This window comes from Nelusetta ayraudi, unplaced genomic scaffold (genome assembly GCF_046127955.1).
Source record: "Nelusetta ayraudi isolate G7.1 ecotype Tasmania unplaced genomic scaffold, CSIRO-AGI_Nayr_v1 ptg000059l, whole genome shotgun sequence".
Lineage (NCBI taxonomy): Eukaryota > Metazoa > Chordata > Actinopteri > Tetraodontiformes > Monacanthidae > Nelusetta > Nelusetta ayraudi.
Window position 1 is genome coordinate 1,988,132 of NW_027466109.1, and position 23,492 is coordinate 2,011,623.

At 46.4% G+C, this 23,492-nt stretch overlaps 2 protein-coding genes across 4 annotated transcripts in view; one reads left to right on the top strand and one right to left on the bottom strand.

Annotated features, from left to right (window-relative positions):
• The window catches only part of borcs8 (BLOC-1 related complex subunit 8), a 288,333-nt gene that overhangs the window by 133,340 nt on the left and 131,501 nt on the right, over positions 1–23,492 (top strand). The window lies entirely within an intron of this gene.
• ncanb (neurocan b) overlaps positions 1–23,492 on the bottom strand; it is a 94,980-nt gene that overhangs the window by 803 nt on the left and 70,685 nt on the right. For 2 of the 3 annotated variants that reach the window (XM_076039396.1, XM_076039397.1), the window contains exons 11-14: positions 11,225–11,383; positions 9,283–9,365; positions 8,625–8,769; positions 919–1,101 (exon numbers count right to left, since the gene is read on the bottom strand). In XM_076039396.1, the coding sequence (XP_075895511.1) occupies positions 919–1,101; positions 8,625–8,769; positions 9,283–9,365; positions 11,225–11,383 (570 nt within the window). Of the gene's footprint in view, positions 1–24; positions 361–918; positions 1,102–8,624; positions 8,770–9,282; positions 9,366–11,224; positions 11,384–23,492 lie in introns of those variants that run through there. The other variant, XM_076039398.1, reaches the window with a different exon arrangement.

A 23,492-nucleotide genomic window follows, 5' to 3' on the forward strand; every position in this document is an offset into this window, starting at 1 on the left:
TGCAGCAAGTTAAAAATTGTCTTTTATTATTTGTGTGGTAAATCCAGCTGGTGCTTAAAAACTGTTTAATTGGGATCTAAATCAATGCAATGATGTTTAAAGCAGAAGACCTCACAACTGCGCACCATCAAGCCAGTCTGTCCTCGGTTAAAAAGTTACAGCAAGATGATTCTTATGCCCTCCTGCGTGACTTTCATCCTCACCCTCACTGCCGCTGAGTGAAACGGAATACATCGGCCGAGCCTTGTCAAATACATTTATGCATGTACTGATGCTTCGTATCAACTCTGAGGAACAGGAAAATTACGCTGAGGAGCTCCGACATCTGCTCTGTTTGCTCTGCCGTGGCGGGAATAAGTCCTTAGAAAGCAATCAAATAAATAAGGCTTGTTCTGACGCTCAGCGGAGATAAGGCTGCAACAAGAGGCTCTAAATTAAGACTAAGTAACTTCAAGCATGAACAAAGACTTCAAAGCGCATGCCGAAAATGTCATCTTCCCTCGAAATCCACGACGGGCGGATGCAAGAATATCTGCCGCATTTGTCACCGCGTCATTAGAGGCTTTCACGTGATGCGGCGGAAGGAGTCGCGTTTTTATCGCGGCTGAACGACTTCGGCAAATGTTCTTTCTACTCGGCGGCGAACAGTCAATCTATTTAAAGGAGAAAAAGCTTGGAAAAATCAGAGGGAGAAAAGAAGGAAAATGACGTCTAAAGCAGGAAGCACTTGTGAGTCAAACCCCCAGAGATTTGAATCCATGCTACAACCATTGCAAGATATATATATCCATATATATGTATTCATTTAATAATCAACATGCATGGCGATGGACCCACAGTGGAAAAATGGAAACATGACAATGACTAAACGGACACGATGCTGGGTGAGGAGACTCACGCCGTTGAGTGAAAACTCACATTTTATGCAGATGATTTTTGGCCTGTCCCACTTGCCGTTGGCGCGACACTTGGCGGTGGGCATATGGCGCTGCAGGAAGCCGTCGGCGCACTGGTAGCGCGCCACCGAGTGGATGTCGTAGTGGGAGCGCTTCCGACCAATCAGGAAGGCGTTGTCCACGGCCGGCGGGGCTCCGCACAGCACTGGAGGGGAGACGGAGAAGAGGCGGGACACGACATGAAGGCCGAACTCTGACCGTCTCCTGGAGGAGATCCAGACTTCTTCATTCATCTGTCATTTATTCATGCGGTTTAAAAGAGTTCAGTGATTGGTCGAGGACCGTGGCTCTCTGAAGTTTATCATTGCCAGCTTAACCGCAACCTGTTGATCTCTGGATAAACCCTCGGGCTAGAACGTTCCCTGCAGACAGGGATGGTGGCTGCTAAAATTAAATAAATAAATACAAAAAGAAAAAAATCTAAATTGGAAATCCGTTGGGTTTCAATAGCTGAAGTGCAAGGTCTCTGAGGGAGGGACAAAAAAAAAAAAGAAAAGGAAACTCTTCACAAATCAAATGCCGCAAACACACCCGAGAGACTTCAGGTTCCTTTTTTGGGCTCATTGTGAAGGAATTTATCACCTGTAGGCTTTTTGAATGTCTCGCTGCAGCAACTTGAGATGTGTACTTAAGACGATCCGTGCCAAATGTTTTTCTTTATTCTGTACCAGGGAAGTTCTTCTTGTTTGGTCCTCCCTTTACTTAAGACTTAAACCTCTTTTTCAAAAAAGATTTGAACAGTTTGGGTTTTTAAAACCTCTTTATCTCCTCCTCCTCCTCAACAACAGGATGTGGGTTTAACCTTCAGGTCAGCACACCTTTCCCAGTTTGTGAGGAAGTGAGCGGAGGAGTGGGTGGGCAGCTGCCACAGTGAATTCAGGGTTTTCATTCTTTGGAAGACACGAAAGAGTCAAAGGAAGATCAGAGAGAAAAAAAAAGAAAACAAGGCCGACGCAGTACAAGGAGTCTGTTTTTCTTTCTGCTCTGCCGCCGGGGGAGTCGACACCCCGCTGGTGGAATCAGCAGGTGAACGTGTCCGACCTGCAGGAGGTGGAGCTGCAGCTCAGCCTCCCGTCAGAGTTTCAGCATCACTAATACTGATGTTTTTTTTTTTATTCTTTCCTTCAAATGTGTCAATTTATCAGTGTGTGTTTAAAGCAGTGTTTGTAGGTGTACAAACAACAGCCTCCTACAAGTCGGCCCAGTCTGACCTATGACCCCTGACGTCATAAGGGATTGCCTCTCACTAGATATTTTCTCTTGCTTTCTCTGTGAACCCTGGAGATTGGTGTGAAGTGGTGAAAATCACAGTAGATCAGCAACAGTTGATGTTAAAATGAATCACTCGGGCCTGCCATACAAGTGATTACCAACAACCATGTTCACCACGTTCAAAGTTACCTTTCCCCAATTCTGATACTCTGTTTGCACTTAGTCTTCACCACATCTACACGCCTCAATGCATTGACTTCCTACCATGTGATTGGCTGATATTTGTGTTGACAAGCAGTCGCACGTTTCACCCGATAAAGTGGCCGGTGTGTATCGTCAAAGTGTAAGCGTTCCCGCCACGAGTGCTATCGCTACGGAGAGCTAGCAGAGAGGGGAACTGACCAACGATCTTCAACAAAGAGAGTAAGATCAGTGTCTTCAGTGTGTTGGGCCTCCTGCTGAGATGTTTGAGAAGAAACATATCCACATCAGGCAGTTTATTTCCATTTTCCCTTCAATTGGATGGTCATGACAGGATTTAATAAGCCATTTGACGAAGTTTACAATCCCGCTCCATTTCCTTCTTGTCCTTGTCCTATTACCTCCTAAATTCTTTATAAGGGAAGGCAATGCCGTTAATTCTGATGAAAGGTTTAATGACACATTTACAATTTAATGTGTTGTGGAGAGGACGGAGGTGGTGGCGGTGGTGGCGAGCACTCAACCACTCTGGCTCCTCTCTGGGGACGATCGGTGACTCAACAAATACACAGGACTGAGCGGTGCTTTTTCCATTAGTCCACACCTGCGTGGACTGTTAAGTGATTTCTTACATTTTTTCGTCCACGGGGGAGGAGAAAGCAAATGCAGAAATTCAAAGAGGTAGGGATGAAAGACATGTCACCAGACTCCGAAGGGGCACGTTGAGCTGTGATTTTTTGGTCTCTTTTAGAATAAAGGCTGAAGGACACGGCCGAGTATGAGGCTGTGGCAGAGAGAGAAACTTTACACAGACCTTCCAGGAAAACGGTCATAAAAAATTACTCAAAGCTGCTTCTCTTTCCTTTAAGTTGGGATATGAATTCTGAAAATCCAAGCTGCTTTCGGCACTTCACGCTTATCATTTGACTTGACTGCCTACTAGTTTTTCCTCCAGCTTTCACCCTGAACAGAACATGCTCGGAGACAAAGCAAAATTTTAGAGTTTGAAATGAAGCGTTAATCGCAGTTACAGATGGGTGGGCAGGGTAGGGGGGGTTATTGTCCTGATGTGTTTGTGGAGATTCAATGTGGTGCTAAAGGCGAGATAAAACAGGACCTGTGGATGAGGAATAGATGTAATTGATCAACTTTTTGTTTAATAACTAAATGCCAAAATATCAACAAAAATTGCTAGATTGACTTAACATGTGTACAGCTTTGACGGTATGGTTAGTTCTGATTGGACAGAAGCATTCCATGAGCACTGGCACGGAGGGAGGGAGGGTCAGTGGCAGAGGAGCTCATGTAATTAATATGACAGGACTCGCAGCTCGCAGTGTGTCGCGTGGTTTGCTGTGTTCCCGCTGCCGTCCAACGTCTGAGAGACGTGATTGCGAGTGGCAGCCAGGTGCTGACTGCAGCGAGCGAAAGGTTGGCGCAGCCTTAACTTCTCGCCGTCAGACCACAGGGGGTTCGATGGGGACGGGGAGCAGTTTTAAGAGTCAGTTTTCTAATTATGAAGAGTCAGTAAGATCTGCTCATGGAACTATCTCTGTTATTGTGGGCGAATAAAAACTGATTATATTTTTTCCCCCCTTTTACTGTCAACGATTCCAAAGTCGACTTTGTAGGACTGTTTTATAATTAACAATCTCTCTGTTAACGCTGCTTACATGCATATACTCTATATTATCTCAAACGCTCTATATGCAGCCTTCAAAAAACACAGTCCGTCTTGTGTGATGAGGCTCGATTAAAATCACTTCATTTAGAAAATGAAAGTGGGGGATAGAGGGATGTGGGCTTTCATTCAAAGACTTCTGACCATGACTTGCTGCGAGAGGAAAAACAAGGAAGAAAGAGAAAAGTGTGGGTGAAGCAAATGCAAAATGAATGAGATGGAGAAGAGAGGCAGGAGATGAAGGGAAGGAAGAGAATTCCAGAGTGGAGAGATGCTTCGCTTTTGCCAAGAAGGCAGAAGATTCAAAGCACATTTTTAATGAGCTACCCCCCTACCCTGTACTGATACTCAAACCGTGGAATAAAGACCCCGCTGTATGCAAAGATGACACCCGGAGGAGACAGCACTTTAACAAGTCTGATAAAGTGTGTGTACTCAGGCGAGAGAGCAGTGCGATTCCAGAGGTACTTTTGGTGTCACTGGGCCCCTATGAGTGTGTGTGTGTGGCAGTGGGGAGAGCGAGCACCCACAATCCTGCCCTCCCATAGTGCTCTCAACCATAGACATGGTTGAATTCAGCTGAGTTTTCAGTTTTCAGTAAAATAACTGCAGCGAATCTTTGGAAAATCAGAAAGCGTCACGTGTGATGCCTTTTGAAACCACAGTGTGAAAGTAACCGCAGCCGGACTGGACAGATCGCTCAACAATCTAGTGTTTTGTTTTCAGTTGGCTTTAAAATGTCATTAAATTATCATTCATTCATTCATTCATCTTCTATACCCGCTTATTCCTATTCAGGGTCACGGGGGTCTGCTGGAGCCTCTCCCAGCTGTCTTAGGGCGAAGGCAGGGTGACACCCTGGACAAGTCGCCAATTCATCGCAGGGCCACATAGAAACAAACAACCATTCACACTCACATGCACACCTATGGACAATTTAGGATGTTCAATTGACCTCACATGCATGTTTTTTTTTGGAGTGTGGGAGGAAGCCGGAGAACCTGGAGAGAACCCACGCAGACACGGGGAGAACATGCAAACTCCACACAGAAAGGTCCCAGGCCCACAACCTTCTTGCTGTGAGGCGGCAGCGCTAACCACTGCGCCACCGCCCCCCCCCCCCCCCTTCATTAAATTAGCCGAAACAAATTCTTATCCTCTCAGTATAAACAGGCGGAAGATACGGGAGCGGTTGGATGAAGCTGTGATGCCACTGAGAAAGTGACCACCACAGAAGAAGACAAACCACAGAAGACCAGGAAGAAGAAAGTGCTGTGAACAGAGACGGTTGCTAAGAAGACTAGCATGGATGCTGCAATCACGGCAGACATTATCATATCGCAGTGGTTGCACGGGGCAATTTCACCTTTAGAGGGCAGAGTTTTGGGCCACATAGGCTCCAAGGCAAAGCAGGTCTGCAGGTCATCGTCCATTTTTATTTTGTATTTTTTGTACTTCGTCAAACTTCCCAACACTCGCTGTGGGTTTTTCAGCATCCAACCCATTTGGGAAATGTTCCACCCAGTTATTGAGCAACACCCAGAGCTATGAATCCAGGACTAAGGCAGCAAATTAAGAGCAGAGTGAAAAACAGAATGTTTGTTGAAAGTTTCATTGAGCCTCTGGGGCCGAAAGACAAGCTGAAATGCTGATGAAAGGAGCGAAACAGCAATATCGCATTGCTTTGCTCTGTTCCACTCACGACACGACTGAGAGACTGATCCTGCTGGAACAAGCTGAGGAACGTTTCATTCTTCTGCTTCAGGTGAAGGCATGAATAGTCCTCTGAAACACATAAACATTCTAATAGCTCAGGGTAAAAACGTCAGCCTAAACACAAGAGCCGCGATGGGAAGTTTCCCCCCTGGCACTGCTCGGACAATCTAACAACGACTACACACACCAGCGGACGGACACACGACTCGCTTCAGGCGATGACAACAGCCTCCAGCATCAAAGTCGCTGTTTAATGCGGAACTAGATGTCTGTGTCTGCGCATAACAAGTTGTCAAAAAACCAGGGGATTAATTTCATAAAAGCTTCATGGCGGCTGCAGATAAGTGGTGTCTGTCACTGCACGGGCTCACTGGCAGGAATTTTTGCCGTAATCTGAAGGTGAACGCTAGCTACGTTTTGGTTTGGCGCTAAATCGTTCCATCCCCCCCCTGCGGTTCGTCTTTGGTGTCGATCAAACGTTTTGTGTTGATTGTGCAACTTCAAAGGGACAATATTGTGGCCATTTTAAGATTGAAAAAAATAAAATAAAATAAAGTGTGGTGGTTTACTTCCAACAATGAACAAGGTTTGTTTGGTCATAAACAAGAAATAAAAATAAAAACAAGTGTCCCCCCCCCCCGCCTCACCTGCTCCATCTGTGGCTCCATTCTTGGAACAGCTCTTGTGATTGGAAAGTTGTGTTACTATGATAATCAGCTCGACTAGTGACATTGAAAGTGGAGCAAAACCCAAAAGGCTCTTTTCAGTGCAGTAACACGGATGAAGCCAACCCATCATGTTGTCAATTTTTCGAAATTGGTGTGTTCGTTGTCGATGCCAATAACACAAGAGATATGTTCACGAGCTGAAAAGATCTTTTTTTTTTTTATAATAGGACCTCTTCACAACAAGTCGTGAAAAGTGTTGGTGCCTGGTGCAGAGTAGCTCCAGCTCTGGCCTCTCCTTCCCCCCCTGGATGCTTAATAAAAAGGTTGTCTATCCTGCCTTTATTTATTCTGCCGCTGACGACTGTGATGAGCTCTCTTCGGGCATCGACAAGAAGCCACGCAGACTCCAGATGATGTGAAATGCTGCTGCTCGGCTTTAAACAGCCGCAATTACACCAATCAGCCCACTGCCCCCTCCTGTCAGCTCTGGGATTGATTTTAGGATTTCACTGCTTGTCTTTTTCTCTCTTTTTTTAAGTCTTGGATGGTAAGACTCCTGATCCTGATTTGTCCAAAAGAAAAATATTTTGGACAAACAGCAAAAGAGGGACAAGAAATTAAGAAATATGCAACTTATAATGAAAACTGAATGAAAATAAAAATGCATAAAAGAAGACAGGTTTGTACCTGAGCCCATCCCAACCAGCCTTGATAAAGTCTTGTTAGCAGCCAAACAGTCTCAGGGCCTCACTATAGCATGACGACAAACAGATCCCGTGAGCTGTCGGGACTCATGCGGCGTAGAAAAAGAAGAAGAGGAAGAGAAGGAAGAGGAGGAGGGGGAGGAAGTTGAGGGGGAAGAGGGGCGGTGGAGCAGGAGAGCCGACAAACTGCACCGACGGGACGGGGCGCTGCGTGGAGTAACTCGGCGAGTGGTGAGGCTGATGGAGAGAGGGACACAGCGGGCTGGATGAAAATATGGCCGTGATTGCAGGCGACTGATTCAGGTCAGAGGTTCGGCAGGACGGCGGCGACTGGTGAGAGCGGTGGTGCAACACTTTGCCTGGGAGGGAAATACCTCTGGTTGCGTGCCAGAACAGCGGGGAGGGGGGAGGAGACGAATGCTGACGGGTCCTGGCTTCAGAAGTCTTTTATCCGAGCGCCGGCCCTTTAATGATGAGCCATCTGTCGGCACGCTAATATGTTGTGAACTTCAGTTCACTGGAGCTTTTCCAGCCTTTTGTGCGAAAACTCAAACCGGTAATCGCAAGATAATAAGGGTGGGGGATGAATTATTGACTGGATAATTAAAAGGGTGGTGAGAGCAGCACACTGTAAAGAGAGGAGCATCCAAAAAAACCTGACCGTGACAGTGTTGTTTCTCTCATCTGCCTCAAATTAAGGGCTAAAATATAACAAGGGTTTTTTCTAAACCCTTATTATGTGATAATACCTACTGCACGTATAATACACGCGTTATATATTAGCTACATGTGCAGCACAGTAAATGTACTTCACTCAAAAGAAAATCCTGTTAAAATATTGCATGAAATAACATGTATAATTTTCCCCGTTACTCAACAAGTTTCCTTTTTCCAGAGCTGCAAACCTTCCAAAGTTTCTTTTTCATTTCATTTCATTTCATCTAATTTCATTTCATCAACTGATAAACATTGTAATAAAAGTTTTCAAATGTAACATTTCCTTCTTCAGGGTCATAATGCTTTAAAAAAAAAAAGAAAAAAAAAGTGTCCTATAGATCACCACGGATGGCTCCTTGAGTCTCCGCCTATTAATGCGTCCTCCTGCTGATGGTGCGTCTGACCTGTATGTAAATGGCATGGCAGGAGGAGCTCTAATTGGCTCTCGGAGGAGGGCGCGGTGGCCCGGCTCTGCCCCGGCGCCGCGGCGCGCGGCAGGAACAGGGGGCGGTGGACAGATTTAGCATCAGGCATACAGCAGGTGGACTCTCAAAACCAATAAAGCTTTCTGCGCTGAGCTCTCCTAGATTTACAGCAAAGAAAAAAACTGTTCTCGCTGAAGAAACGGAGCTGAGGCAAACATCAAGGAAGGAGCGGACGAGTCGGAGGATGACTCTTACCAGCTGCTTTGCATGAAAAGAGTGTCGAGAACATTTTAGCACTGAAGGTATGCCATTTTTTTTTAAACGTTCGGTGACTCAGCTCTCACCTGTTCCCTTCTTGCAGACGTAGGGCAGGTTGTAGTTGCAGGGCACGTCGTTCCACTTGCCATTCTCATGCGCAATCATCACCACGCAGTCCTCACCGCCGGCGAAAAAGTTGTCCGGTTGGTTTTCGCGCCAGTTTTCGTATTGCTACGCACACACATACACACACGCACACGCAAGCCACAAATAAAAATAAAAAAAAGAGAGAGAGAGAGAGAGAGAGAGATTAAGTCCGACAATTAAACGAACTCACATTCACGTCTCGGCTCTCGCAGCATTTCCTTCCACTTCATTCATTCTCGCCTTTTCACCGCCTTAACAAAGATAAGACTTCCTTCACACTTTAGTTGATATGATTTATTAAAAAAAATCCCATTAATTCATAGGCAAATTGTCGGAATTTAAGGAAGGGGAGCTAAAGTGATTAAGGCACTTCCAGCTCTTGGCGAAAGACTCTCTGGCTGTCACACAAAGAACCTCTGAATGTTCAGCCTCTTACTTGGCACATTTAAACGGCCTCCCAGACAAAACATTGCAACATTCTCCAAACGATTTTTTTTTCCTTCATTCTTTCGGTTCTTTTTTTTTTGTCCACTTTGTTCCTTATGGAAAACAAGTTCCTGCTGCTGCTGCACAGGCGGAATAATAAAGGACCCTCACCAGGTCCATCTTGTCCGTCCACTGGAAGTCGTCCTCCACCGTCCGATCATTGAGACCTATCCAGGTGTTGTCATGGCTCAGGCCTGAAAAAAATAAAAATAAAATCCACACATAAAATGCCATTTATATGTTTCATTAAAATGCTTTCTTACATCAGTATATTCCAAGACAACCCTGACTCACAAGCAACGACTTGACTAAGCAGCAGGTCAAAGCTAATTACTCACATAGCGGTTCAGGGGCATCTACACGGGCGTGTGCATGTGCATGCACATGCACAATGTATGGGACATTTTTTTTAATGATTCACTTTAATTCAGTGGTGTAGCTGATGAACGTAATTAGCGGAGCCATATCTTTCTAATGACTCCAATCCCTGCGATGAGGGGATGCAGACGACATCTATTAGTGAAGACGGCTGAAACCTCAAAAAAACACAAGTGGGTAGAAGAAAGACGTAATTAATGCTGCACATTAAAATTGGGGAAAGTGTGACCTGTGGAGTTTAACATCTCTCTCTCTCATTTCAGTAACGTTTTGGGTAAGTTGCATGAAATCCCCTGAAACATTATTAGGTAGCCACTTCATACCCGGACTTTCTCTGTAGTCTGTTGTTAGGACATAAATATGCATATATATGAATGTATTTGTCCCGTCAGCTCTAATTTCCAGAGGAATATGTCAGCATTGTAAGGAAGATTTGACGGCCCACATACAATAATGATATATTTCCCAAAGGTAGCACAAAAAACTGCAAAAACTGTGAAGTCAACTGCAGGTTTGTTTTTCACTGTAAATGCACTGAATAAATATCAGGTAAGGTTATTTCCCATTTAACACACAAGGCCAACGCATAGCGTCAATTTTAGTGCACAATTAGCCTTTCCTGCATTTTTGCAGGCTTGCGCCTCCTTCCTTTGCTGAGAAAAAATGGAGTTGCCTTGCATGCTGCATATACCTCCCCCAGACAAATCACACTCAGAGAGGGCGCGGCAGCATATCAAGTGTCCTGTCACACACACTTTTCTTGGACGTAATGGCGCCTTTTCACTGCAAACAAAGGTTGATGCACTTATTTGGCAGAGCAGTCCCGAGGTCCCCGGGGTTTGGGTTTTCTGCAGGGAGAGGCGTGATGCCCTTCGGCACCGACGCACATTTGTCACCGCGTTACATAGAGCGCACGTAAGGAAAGAGTCGCCGAGCCACTGCCGAGTGATGTAATAATACAGAGGGACAAAAGCAGTTATCAATCACAGCCAGTGCAAGCAGGAGAGCAGGGAGTAATTCTATTTGAAAAAAGCAAAACAAAAAAAACAAAAAAAGATCTCAGCCGCCGTGACACACATCTGTAAGTCGCTGAGGTGTAAAATCTAAAAACAAAACAAAAACAAAAACAAATAATACTTATTTTTAGAAGATTTTTTCAACTGGGTGAGGCACCAGCGCAACGCTCTTGCTCATGTTGAACATTAGACAGACAGACAGATTAGATAGACAGAATGATAGACAGCTAGATAGATAGATAGATAGATTTGTAGATTGGTATTTTATTTATCCAAAAGGGAATTCAGTCTCTCAGCTGCACAATCCTTCAGCCGCAAAGCAATTCATAAAATAGTACACAGGGGGGACTGTAGCTCAGGAGGTAGCGCATTGTTCAATGACCGAAAGGTTGGCGATTCAAATCCTGCTCCATCACAGTCTGTCGTTGTGTCCTTGGGCAAGACACTTAACCCACATTGCCTCGTAAGAATGTGAGTGGATGTTTGGAGAGTTTGTAAAGTGCTTTGACTGCCTAGAAAAGTGCTATATAAATCCAATCCATTATTATAGACAGTAAGAGAATAATTACAATAAAGATTTTGAGGTACATAAAGAATAAAATAAAGAAACAAAAATGAAAGGTCGCATTGCAAACTGCAACCCATTCAAACACACCCACCTCTGATAAAGTTCTGCTCCGCCGGGCTGTGGATGCTGGCCAGGTGGCCGCTGTGCTCCCTGCAGTCCTTCTCGGCGTCCTCCCAGGTGTGTCTCCTGCTGAAGTACCTGTAGCAGTGGCCGTGGAACTTCCTCCAGGTGTGGTCGCAGCCCTCCGTGTCTGCAGAAGGCAGAGGGGGAGGAGGGAACGTCAACTATGATGAATCTGTTGGTACAGGTCTCTGTGAAGTCTCGGTAGCATTGTGCTTATTATCATAACTGGCACAGAGATTCACATGCACTGACTCCACAGTCTGGACCAGACAGGATACAGGAGAGGAAATAAAGAACACATCCTCATGCCAGATTGATGTGGATATTCAGTTGCCCATTTTCTGTGTTGACTTTGGTCCTGAATAGTGATGTGGCCTGATAAACAGCCGACTCAGCACAACTCGGAGGCATCTTCAAGACATTTTAGCTACATTCAGTCGCTCCAATCCCCAACTCTGGAACTTTCTTCCATCTGACATCCGCAACTTTTATTGCATTTTATTAATCATTATTACTTATTAAAGTGTGTATGTTTTATCTGTTGTTTTATTGTATTTGTTTGGAAAGTGTCCTTGGCTGTCAGAAAGGCGCTTATAAATAAAATGTATTATTATTATTATTATTATTATTATTATTATTATTATTATTATTATTATTATTATTTTATTAAAGCACAGACACAAACAACACACAGCTCATTCTTTTCCTCCTCCTTTCCCCCAATGCTCCCTCCGTGCACCGTCCCTTCCACCCCCGCCCGCATCGCCGCCGCTCCCTCCCTCCCCCTTGGCGAGGACTTTAACCGGCGGGCTGGCGTTGGGACGGCTGTAAAGTCCAGTGAAAGTGGGTATTAATCTGTTGGGATGACAACACTCCTTAGGAAATTCCTCCCGGTGCTCGCCGCTCTCTCGGTAATTAAGCCCTGTCACTGCGCTGTCGGCGCGGCCGCTTCTCCCTCCCTCTCGTCCCTCCTCGACCTCCCCCCTCTTCCATCCCTCCCACTGACGGGGTTCTCAGCTGTGCGCCTCGTTTCCCGTGTGGCGGGTGCTCAGCTGCATGCAGATGCAGCCGTGCGGGGACGCTGCGTGTACGATGTACGTGTGCATCGCAGTCCTGAAGGTTCGCCTCCCCCTCTCCACCCTTTTCCCTCCCTGCGGTGTCGGCGTGGAGGATGAAACGGCCCCTCAGCTTCTCCGCCGACAAATATGAAGCGACGGCAATAATTTGGGCCGAGCAAATTGGACCGTATGGGGCCCTTCTCAGTATGCAGGGAGACGCAGTTTTGTCTGAGCAGAGGCAAGAGGACGGTCTAGGAGAAGGCCTTTAACATTCTAATGCGAGGCGAGGGCCTCCGAAAACTTGCATCCAAAGCGGCCGTGCTTTTTCACGTCGTTCTCTATAGTTTTACCGCCGCTATTCTGTGCGATGCAGGATGCCGACTCATAGCAGGTCCGCCTTCCTTTGTCCCCAACCGCTGTTATTTGCATTTGGTGTTTCAAGCGGGGCTGCGCTACTGTCGGTGAAAATAAATGGCTTAGATTTTATGCTAATTTAACACGCACACGTACACACAGGGAAACAAGTTCCTATTTCTGCTGCAGCATTTGGAGGGTAGGTTCAGAGACGTGGCTCCATCCTGTCTTATCTGAAGGCTGCAGGCTGCTGCTAGAGGTCTGACAGTGCGGAGGACGGAGTTTTCATTCCCAAACTTTAGTCTCAAGCTAGTCTCAACTTTAGCAGCATCTAAACTTTAAAGCCAATACCCAAGTTTTGCTGTTGACCATGAACGCAATGTGCCGCAAAGCTTGGAATCATCTCCAACTGGTGTCTTGCACACTATGATGAGTTGAGTGTCCTCCAGAAGTAGCGGTGGAACAGGAGCCTGGCATCACGGATGTGCACGCCAAGGAATCTGCAGCATCTCAGTAGTAGTGAGTATTTTCCGAGTAATCCTCCCAGCGCCTTGCTGAGTTGAAGCCCCGCAGGGTCGAGACGCCTCTGAATGCAAACTGTCTCCAACACGCCACTTACAAGATGTGCCGGATAAAGAAGCTTGTAAGTGCACTTTAATGTTTTCTCCCATACAGCTGTTTTTTTTTGTTTGTTTGTTTCAAGTTGACAAAGAAGCTGTGCCTCTAGTAAGTGATGGTGACAAAAATGCTAACTGACAGAGCTAAATAATGATAGGCAGCCTGGGAGAAACACCCCGACCCCACGCGCACACACACACACACACACACACACACACACACACACACACAACCCCAGCCTGACATGCAACGTAGCATGCTTCACTGTTCTCAGATGCGGCGCTCGCAGGCTGAAGTTCTGACACGTAGTCACACATCAAACACGGCTGCCGGCTTTGCACGCGTGTATCTTCATCGACACGCTCCGAGACCAACAAATAAGGCGGAGACGAGTGTGTGTGTGTGTGTGTGTGTGTGTGTGTGTGTGTGTGTGTGTGTGGGAAACGCATGGAAGCAGGAGTCAGTGTCTTTAGTGTCTCCTGTTCACCGCTCTGATGCAACTCGGCAGCGCCTGAAATGCATCATTCATCCCGCTGGGCCGTTCGACATGCAGACATTCGTCTCATCGCAGGTCCGGTGGTGATGAAGTCGTATTGCACAGAGCACTGCCGGCAGCAGTGGCTGTGACGGGAGATTAAAACTAAAGCAGAGAGTTGGAATGGAGGTAGAATTTTCTGTGTTTGCATTGGCTTTGAACAGTTTAACACATTTGGGGGAGAAAATAAACACTTTTTGAAATCTGATCTGAAGTCTCTCAAGATTTATGTTTCACAGCTTGGTTATTTTTGAAGGCTGCCAAAGAGACATTTGTAATGGGAAAACAAAACAAAAATGACATTAATGCCAAAGTGGCATTAATCTTAAAGCGACTGGACTCTTTCTCAGTCCAGTCAATTATAACTCTGCACTTTAATACGACAACAATCTGCACAACTGCGAACCTGCACACACTTAAAAATGTCTCATATAATTTATTTCTCTGCAAAACAAGTCGTGCTGACACTGGGAGGGCTTTTCTTGTTTCTTTTTCTTTCCCAGAAACACTGCTGGACACTATTCACCTATTCATCGTTATTTATTTATGTTTGGTTGTTTGTTTTCTCAAGAAAATTTCCTGGGCTTTCTTAAAAGTTTGGAGACATTTCCATTTATCAAGAGAAGAACAAACTAAGCAGCGAACTCCGTCTTTCGCCCTGACCTCTTCCACCCACACCATCATTTCTGTGCTTTTCAGAGCTTCATTTTTATGCTCACCAATCTAGTTTGCATGAGTTTAGATCTACGAAACTGTTGTTACACAACATGATAATAATAAAATAAATGACTTCAGAGTCTGTCTGACCTGGGATCCAACACTGGCCCTGCTGCATGTGCAGCGGTGATCCGAGCAAACATTTTGGCTTAGGCTCCCTTGACGAAGGCTTATTTGCGCTGAATGTGCATGTTTTCCCACAGGAAATTGTGCAATAAAAGCAGTTTCTGATGCCAAATGTCCCTGCAGAGTGCGTGTGAATGGTGGGCAGCGGCTCGGGAGAAGCAGCGCTGCCGTTGCTGCTGCTCTTGTTGTTGTTGTTATCGTTGTCGCTGCTGCAACACTCCTCTGCAGAGCATTTTCACTGAGTCATTCGCCGGAGCCAAGAGCTTCGGCCCATCTTTTAATTATACATGCACACATCCAGGCTGGCAGTGGGCCCACCGTCCGCAGGTGCTTAAGGCTGCTGCAGCTCTTGGCCACAGCAGCCCCTCAGCCACCACTTTAAAACGAGTTGAGAGGCACAGGGGGGGACGAGAACCGCTGCAGACTTTGTTGTGACTTCCACCACAGGGGGATTTTCATGCATAGATATATGTACATAAAAAAGCAATTGGATACCCGAGGAGCACGAGAGAGAAAAGCTACAAACTGACAAACTAAGTGGATCAAACGAAGAGAGGTACAGAGTGGGAGGACAGAGAGAGGGAGAGAGAGAGGGGAAGGGAAAGAGAGACAAAGAAAGTGAAACAGAGAGGGAGATGGAGGGAGACAGAGAGCGGAAGATAAAAAAATAAACAGGCATGTTTTCTCCGGCTCAGATCTTCGACTTGGTCTCTGCTGATTTCTTCTCCCACTCGCTGACAGAGAGGCTCAAAGCCCGACATCACATCAGCCTCTTCAAATATTTAGTCTCTCTCTCTCTCTCTCTCTCTCTCTCTCTCTGTCTCTCTCTCTCTGTCAGGCGCGGAGACGTAGGGGGTATGTTTGAGCGATTAAAATTCCCAAAGACTATAGTGGGAAGGCGGTTAGGAAATAAAAGGCCACACGCTTCCAGCTGACTGATTGTGTCGTTTATCAACATCACCGTGTGATATTTCTGCTACTTTTTTTTCCACTTTTGAAGCTCCCCTGAATGATGAGAGCCGTGCGCGCGAGTGCGCGTCTGCGCCGCGTACCGCTCACCAGCGCTGCCATTTCCCCACCTCTGCTCGCCGTGCGACTCTCAGAGGGCTGACAGCTCAGCGTGCCATTTGCAAAGAGGGCAGATTACAGCGGTACATACAGAGAGAGAGGGAGGAAGGGAGGCTGGGGGCGAGGGGGAGAGTCGTGCAGACACAGATGAGGCGGAATCCGAGCTGCGAAAAAGGTGAGAGCGTGGCGGCCGCGGGAAGCGACTGGCGCTCGTAATGAGATCAGCGGCGACAAGTGGAACGTCCTAATGGTCTGAGTTCTCACGGCCGCGATTAATGGATGTCACGGTGGAGGAGGAACACGGCGCAACATGAGTGACTGGCGCACGTCTGAAGCGGTGGCGCCGTAATCAGCTCGGAGAGAGACGCACGCAGTCCAATGACACAACACTCAACACAAATCGAGACGGGCAGAAAATTCATCCTCGGCTCAGTCCGAAGGTCGGGAGGGAAAAGGTTGACTGCAAAAAAAAAAAGAAAAAAGAAAAAAGAAAACAAAGTGGAGTTGGCAAACTTGGGCGTCGGTAACTCTTATCGACGCAGAAAGTTGAACCTGAGACACAGAATCCACCCACGCAGGCAGAGAACACTGGACCCAAGGAGAAAACACTGAGACGCAGCAAAGGCCTTGGGATTTATAATGGACAACAAACAAGTGCAGAGTGCAGAGTGATTGTCATCGCCATGACAGCCAGTCGGAGCAACGACGGCCAGTGTTGACCCCTTTGTTTGCAGCCTCCTGCAAAACACAATGGCACAAAAATTAGGCTTTGTTGCACCTGTGTTAATTAGTTTGGGAGGAGACTAAAACCAGGCAGCCTCAGAGGGCAGAGCCAACTCCTGGGTGGGTTTCTTGTTGCTGGTATGACCCAATGCCCTTCTTGACATCACAATTTCCAAAAAATACTTCCTTTCAAATCATTTGAATAACAAGGGACCTGTAACAATTGTCTTTTTGACTTCATAACTGCACTCTCCGAACCAAAAGGAGAGACGGACACTTGGCCAGACACCACCGACCGTTTCTCAACATCTCGAGTCTACTTGGATGAGTGCAGCGCACTGAGATCCTCGAATATTGAATTTGACCTGACAGAGGCACTGCAGTTAATGTGGGCAACACGTCGGGAAAATGGAGGAAAAGGAAAGTCGAGACAAGATCTGCTTGCTTCCTCTGCTGCTGCTGAATTAACTGTTATCAGAACAACATCTGCTGCGGCTTTGTTTGTCTGCCACATCAGCTACATGGGCTGGTTCTCCGGTAAAAAACAACAACAAAAAACCACACTGCATCCATTTGATAAAAAGAAAAACGGGAGAGAACTTCACTTTCCCCCCAGTAACTAAAATATTATACATTTTTACAATGAATTCTCATTCCCATTTACCCTTATGACTCCTCTCAGCCCCTGATAACAAGCTGTGAGCCTCAGAGACTAAAAAAAAATGCAGCTTAAGCTTGAGTAGGAAAATGACTACAACACGTGCGCTTGTCTAGCTGGCCAGCCCAGTTTGCTCTCGTCCTCAGGAGCGTGCACGGCAGTAGTGGCCCGTGCATTTCACGCCTAGGCCATCAGTGAGGTCATATTAAGTCCACCCTAAAATTTTACACCTCATATTACCCTCAATATGACACCACGGCTCAAGAATTCGTACAGAATCACACTTACACATTAAATCACCTCCATATAGGGAACCTATATTTTCTGGATCATTTAAACCATAATTAAGACTAAGTAACTAAGGCCACTGATACTGTCAAAACTTGCAAAAATAGGTGATTTTAAGAGATTCCTCAACAAACTTTTTTTTTATTTATTTATTTTTTCAACAAACTTTTAACAAGTCCACCAAAAATACTCAGTGAGCTTCAACTCTTGTCCAAATAATGCCAATAAACTGCGCCATGTTGTATGAGAGACCAAGAGGACGATAACGAAACAAACTAATAACCTATTAAGTTTCAATTAAATAATTGAACATGTTTGCTGCGCCAATGCGCCACGGTATTTACATTTTAAATTGCAGATGCTTCGGCCAATAAACCTTCATATTCTTCTTCAGCCGTCGTGGGTTCGCTGTGGTGGCAACCAGATCTCTGGGTTCAGTTCAGTTTGAGAGGTTCTCAGTGCTCATCCAATCACAGGATGCGTACTGTACGGGTGAAGTTCAATGTAAAGTTAGTAGTTAGCTGGTCTTGGCATTGCAGACTCAAGATCTGATTGGCTACTGCAACTAAATGAGGTCCGTTCAGTGGACAGGAGCCTGCTATGTTGGTTCTGCTGGCCTAAGGCAGATTTCATTTGAACCTGGCAACACAAGCTGGCTGAAATATGAACTCTACAGAAATATAGCAGACTATAGAGAATAAATTTATCATCATATTGACGGGAAAATGTATTTTTCTAAGTATGGTTAGGCCAGCAGAGAAGGCCTAGCGGGCCCTGACACATCGTTCACCGCCTGCCTTGGATCAGCAGCACTGGCGTTGCTGCTGCTCTCGGCATCCATGTTCTCATCCATCCGGCCCAGATTCACTCTTTGGTGGGAAGTTACGCTCCACTTTGCCTCAGGTTTTCCCGTCTACTTTTGTTGTTTTTTTTGTTCCTCCATCAGTCAGACCCAACCAGCGGCTGCAGTTTCCCGCCTCAAAAAATCTTCCTGGCGTTTCTCACAGTTCTGCACACTGTTTTTAAAGCCGCTGCTGCGGACGCTGAGCGCTGCGCCTGCCACACTCACAGACCCCCGGGGCTGCGCTCGTTAGTATGCTCGCCTGTGTTCCCGCCACGGCGCTCCTGCTCAACCGGTGGGCAGTCACACTCGGCAATGGTGGCAGAGACGGAGGCCTCTACTCCTAAAAAGTCAAGTGAAGACGGATAAATATTAATCATCTGATGTACAGCAGCGGGGCAAAGGGAACGGAGGAGGTGGGGGAGGCGTGGGTGGATGGATGAACGGATAGCTGGATGGATGGATGGATGAATGGATGGATAGATGGATACATATGAATGGATGGATGGATGGACAGAAAAGCGGAATAATGAATGGATGAACAGGTGAATGGAAGGACGGGTAGATGAACTGATGGATGGAAGAATGGATGGATGAATAGAGGGACGAACCGACAGACAGAAGAATGGATGGATGAAGGTATGGATGAATGTATGAATGGAAGGACAGGTAGATGGACTGATGGATGGAAGAATGGATGGGCGAACAGACGGATAGATGAATGGATGGATGAATAGATGGACGAAAGGACAGACAGAAAAATTGATGGATGAATGGATGAATGGGTGAATGGAGGGACGGGTAGATGACTGATGGATGGATGGACAGATGAATGATGGATGGACAGATGGATAGATAAATGGATGGATCAATAGACGGATGAATGGACAGACAGAAGAATAGACGGGTGAATAGATAGATGAATGGAAGGACGGGTAGATGGACTGATGGATGGATGGACAGACGGATAGATGAATGGATGGATGAATAGATGGACGAACGGACAGACAGAAGAATGGATGGATGAATGGGCGAACGGATGAATGGATAGAAGGGCAGGTGGATTGATGGATGGATGGATCGGTGTACAAATGGTTGGATGGAGGGATGAAAGGACAGGCTGGTGGGCCAGGCGAGTGGCAAACTCATCCCTCACCGGCGAGGAGGCAGCGGTCGGACACCTCGGGATTAATTAGCGCCACGAGGGCTTTTAAAGCCGCCGCTCTGTGTCCAATTTGTCTGCTGCCGTTGATGCGGGAAAACGGACGGGGCGGAGAAGTTATTTCCTGTGTGTTAGTGATCGAGACAGGGTTTGTTTCGTAATCAAGCCTCACTGCGTTCGGCTGTAATTTCCCTTGTTTGAGTCACGTTGATTAAACGCCGCGTGAGCCGGCGGCAAATTTAATCAGACGCAAGACGTGGTTTGATATTTCTGTTGGGTGACAAGGTGACGCACGAGGCGCTTTTTTTGTGTGATTCTTCCAGCGAGGAAGAAAAGGAGCAAAAAAAGGAACTTTTTTAGAAAAAAGTCAAAATTGTGACCACTTTTTCTTTTTTCTCTAAAAGTTCCTGAGCCCTCAGAGGGATGATTCGCATTTTGGCTCCGGCGCCGGGGTTGATCCTTTTTTCGCTTCCCAGCAGAAATTGTGTCCAGTTGACTTCTTGAATTTCGTAAAAGCCACATCCATAAAAATACTCTCCCCTGTGGGGGGAAAAAAAAAATTGAATGCATCCTTTGGAGACGCGCTTACACCGTGACAAACAAATCTTACGCGCAGGAACAGACGCACCGAGCGTTACAAAACCTCCTGCAGTGCACCAAAGATGAAAAGCTCAAGGAAGGTGCTGCGAGGAGTGGAAAGAGTGACAGCAGAGAAGGTGGGGAGGGAGGGAGCCAAGCAGAGCCGAAGGAAAAACTAAGTCGTTACTCATTATGTTGTTTTTCTCCCTAGAAAGAGTAAAAAAAAGAAAAAAAAGATGAGACGAGAAAAGAGAGTGGAGGGAAGCGGCTGATGAGCCGACATCAGCTAATGCCTCGTCTGTCACTCCTCACTTCAGCGAGTCAGCCGACCAATAAACGAGACCTCTCGTGACAAAAAAACAAAAACAAAAAAAACCTGAAAAAATCACGACAATATCCGTGCCGGAATGAGAAGACAGAGGCAGATGTCTTTTTTTTCTATGATGCTCGGAATTAAGTCTTATTTTTCTTTAGATTTACGTTCATTAGAGCCACTGAGTCGACTCCTCGCTGCACGTCATGATCCCCCTGACCCCAAAACCGCACGGTGCCTTAAATGCGTTAGGTGTGATCGCGCCGCTAATGAACCTGCCGTCGTCCACGGGGGGTGTGGGTGCGTGCAAAGTGAGCACATGATCTGGGAAAGAAATGAAAAAAAAAGAAAGAAAGAAAGAAAAAGCAATTTCCCTGCATTCTGTCCTCACGTTCAGCAGGAAACCTTCAGCTCAGTCACTTTACCATTATTGACTCGCAGATGGGATCGCCATGGTAACAGGCCAGAGGGAGCGAGCAGCTGATGGAATCTACACACACTGAGATGTGCGCGCACACACACACACACACACACACACACACACACACACACACACACACACACACACACACACACACACACACACACACACACTCAGACAAACACACAGGAGACAGCAAATTTAACCACTTTGGCGAGAAGGTAGAAGGAAACGACGGCGCCGTCGTCTCCACGTTGCTCGGCGTCTCGCTGGACCACCCCCTCCACCGCCCCCCCCCCCCCCCCCGACACTCCCAGCTGTGATCCTACCCACGAAAGCAAACAGCTGAGTGACGCCCAGGCGCGAGTGCCGCTTTTCACAGCCCAAAATCCCGCAGCAGAGCAGAGCAGCGCGACGCGACGCGCGATAACAAGCGAGGGGGAAAGTGATTCAGACCCCAATCAGCCAATCAGGCGGCTGGCGCAGCAGCGGAGAAGAAAACATGTGTTTCACAGCTCCATCGTCTGTCGAGCCGGAGGTTCCCACTGGCGGTGTGTGATGTGGCAGACGTCTGTAGGAACCACTGTGCATTTTTATATTGATGAGACTTAAAGACGCGTGAGATAAATCACGATACGTCTACGCAATACTGTCGGCTGCGTCTCCTTTTGGTTTGCTTGTTTATGAGTTGCAGGAAAAGACGGCGGTGAAATATTTATAACGGCGGGATGAGAACGGGGGAAGCCTCAGCTAAAGTGGAAATCACAGAGAGCTTGAAACATTCTCGAATGGATGATTTAACCCAAAGAGAGATAAATCCTGCGTGATTGTGTCTTGGACAAAAGAGCGAAAAATTCTTTGTGGCTCCTCGCATTTATCATTCAGGCCTGCGGTGGCGCTACGCTCCGCTCCGGTGGGCTTCCGGACCGCCGCCAGTTAGCGGGCAGAGACGCTAACCGCGTTGGTAGAGCGGGCGAGGGAAGATGAAGGCGGCAAGAGGCCGCCGTGTGTCGGAGGAGATGTGCGGTGCCAAGGCGGCTGAAACCAAGTGCCAAGCCAGTCTGTGCAGATGAAGCCGGGTGGAAAAAGATCACTCAGATCTTTGCTGTGTGCTGCTCTGCCAGCGTGTAATTTTCTCCGCTTCTTCGTCTCGCTCGCTTGATTCCACTGGCCCTCGGTGGCACCGCAACACAGCCAGCGAGACAACCAGGCACACAGACTGTCAGACAGACTGTCAGACAGACAGATTCAAAGTCGAGTCACTTTAGTTTGGCTCGAAGGGCAAGACGAGGAGAAGCCATTTCACTTAAGGTCACACACATCAGAGAGCTCAGGACCGGCAGAAGTCCTGCTCTTCCGGCTGCCTCTTAAAAGTCTTCATCTCCGCCTTTGTTCTCGTCTTATGTTTCCTTCAAAACCATGCAGGGCGGCTGAGACACCCGAGGTATCTTCAACATGCTTCCTTAAACCTTTTCGTCTATTAGTAGATCATGTAGTAGGTCAGGGAAAAGTTTTGTTGTTAAGAGTTTGATGGGAGTGTCTTTGATTGACTGAATGGCTACAGAAACATTCAGGATTGTGTTTTGATGTTGCACCTTTTGGCTGCTGCGACCTTATGACCATGTGATATGTTTTAGTGATGCGATTGGTCCATTCTAAATGTGGCAGAGAGAGAGAGGACGCCCTCCCTTCTAGTGAAGTGGACACGTTTTCCTTCTCAATTTCTCCGGTTGTTTTCAAGATGGACGTGCGAGGAACATAAATAACTTGATTTGAAGCACCGGCTTCGTTCAAATCATGTCACAAAGGCAATGAAACACACATTTTATTTCTCCGCTTGAATCTCTTCTCATAATTAAGCACAAATTGTATTTGACTCATTAAAAAGTTTTTGGTGAAAAGTAATATTTTCGCCAGCAGAAGCCTTTTTTTTTTTTAAAGCTCCAAATCTGACAGAGAAAATTCAATAAATTAGGTGAGAGCACAAATTCCCCCCCACTGGCATTAGAAGCTTGCAGTTAAACCGCTTAACCAAGTAATCACTCACACATTTTCCATCTTTGTCTACCATGTTAATTATTAGGAAAAAATGCCCTCAGCAGGGAAAGTCACACAGTCTTTTTTTTTTTTTTACAGTCCCAGTGAGCGTTAATCAGCTCTAACACACAGCTCAGACACAGAACCGGAATTAAAATGTCTCTGTGGCCCGTCTGGCAAACCTCAGACGTGTGTTAGCTGCACACGTCGCAAACACAGGTGGTCGGTGCGAGTCGATAGATGCTGCATTTTTTCTTAAAAAAAAAAAAGCAAATGAAACAGGAAAAATAGGACAGAATAATTCTGGTTCGGCCCGAATCTGCTGATTTTTATATCCCTTCACCAGCCTCGGACTCTGATCTCGCACATGACGCACCACAGGGAGGAACTTAGCGTGAGCAATTAGTGCCCTGGTTTAAATTCACGCAATAGTCTTTATCAGAAACAACATCGTAACCTAGCACTTGATCTGACGCATCAGCCGAGTCTGGGAGAGTCTCTGTTTCCATTTACAGCCTCCATTTACGGTTCAAGAGATTGGGGATAATATGAACATGCTGTAGATCACAGAGAGGCCTGGATTGTGTTCACACTGGCAGTCGCATCAATGATGCAATATAATATTCTGAAAAACTCTAGGACTATTTCCTATTTCCTAAAGAGCAATCTGGTAGGCAAACAAGGAAGTTGAACTGGAACCTAAAACCAATGCCAGTTAAAAAAAAAAAAAAAGTACTT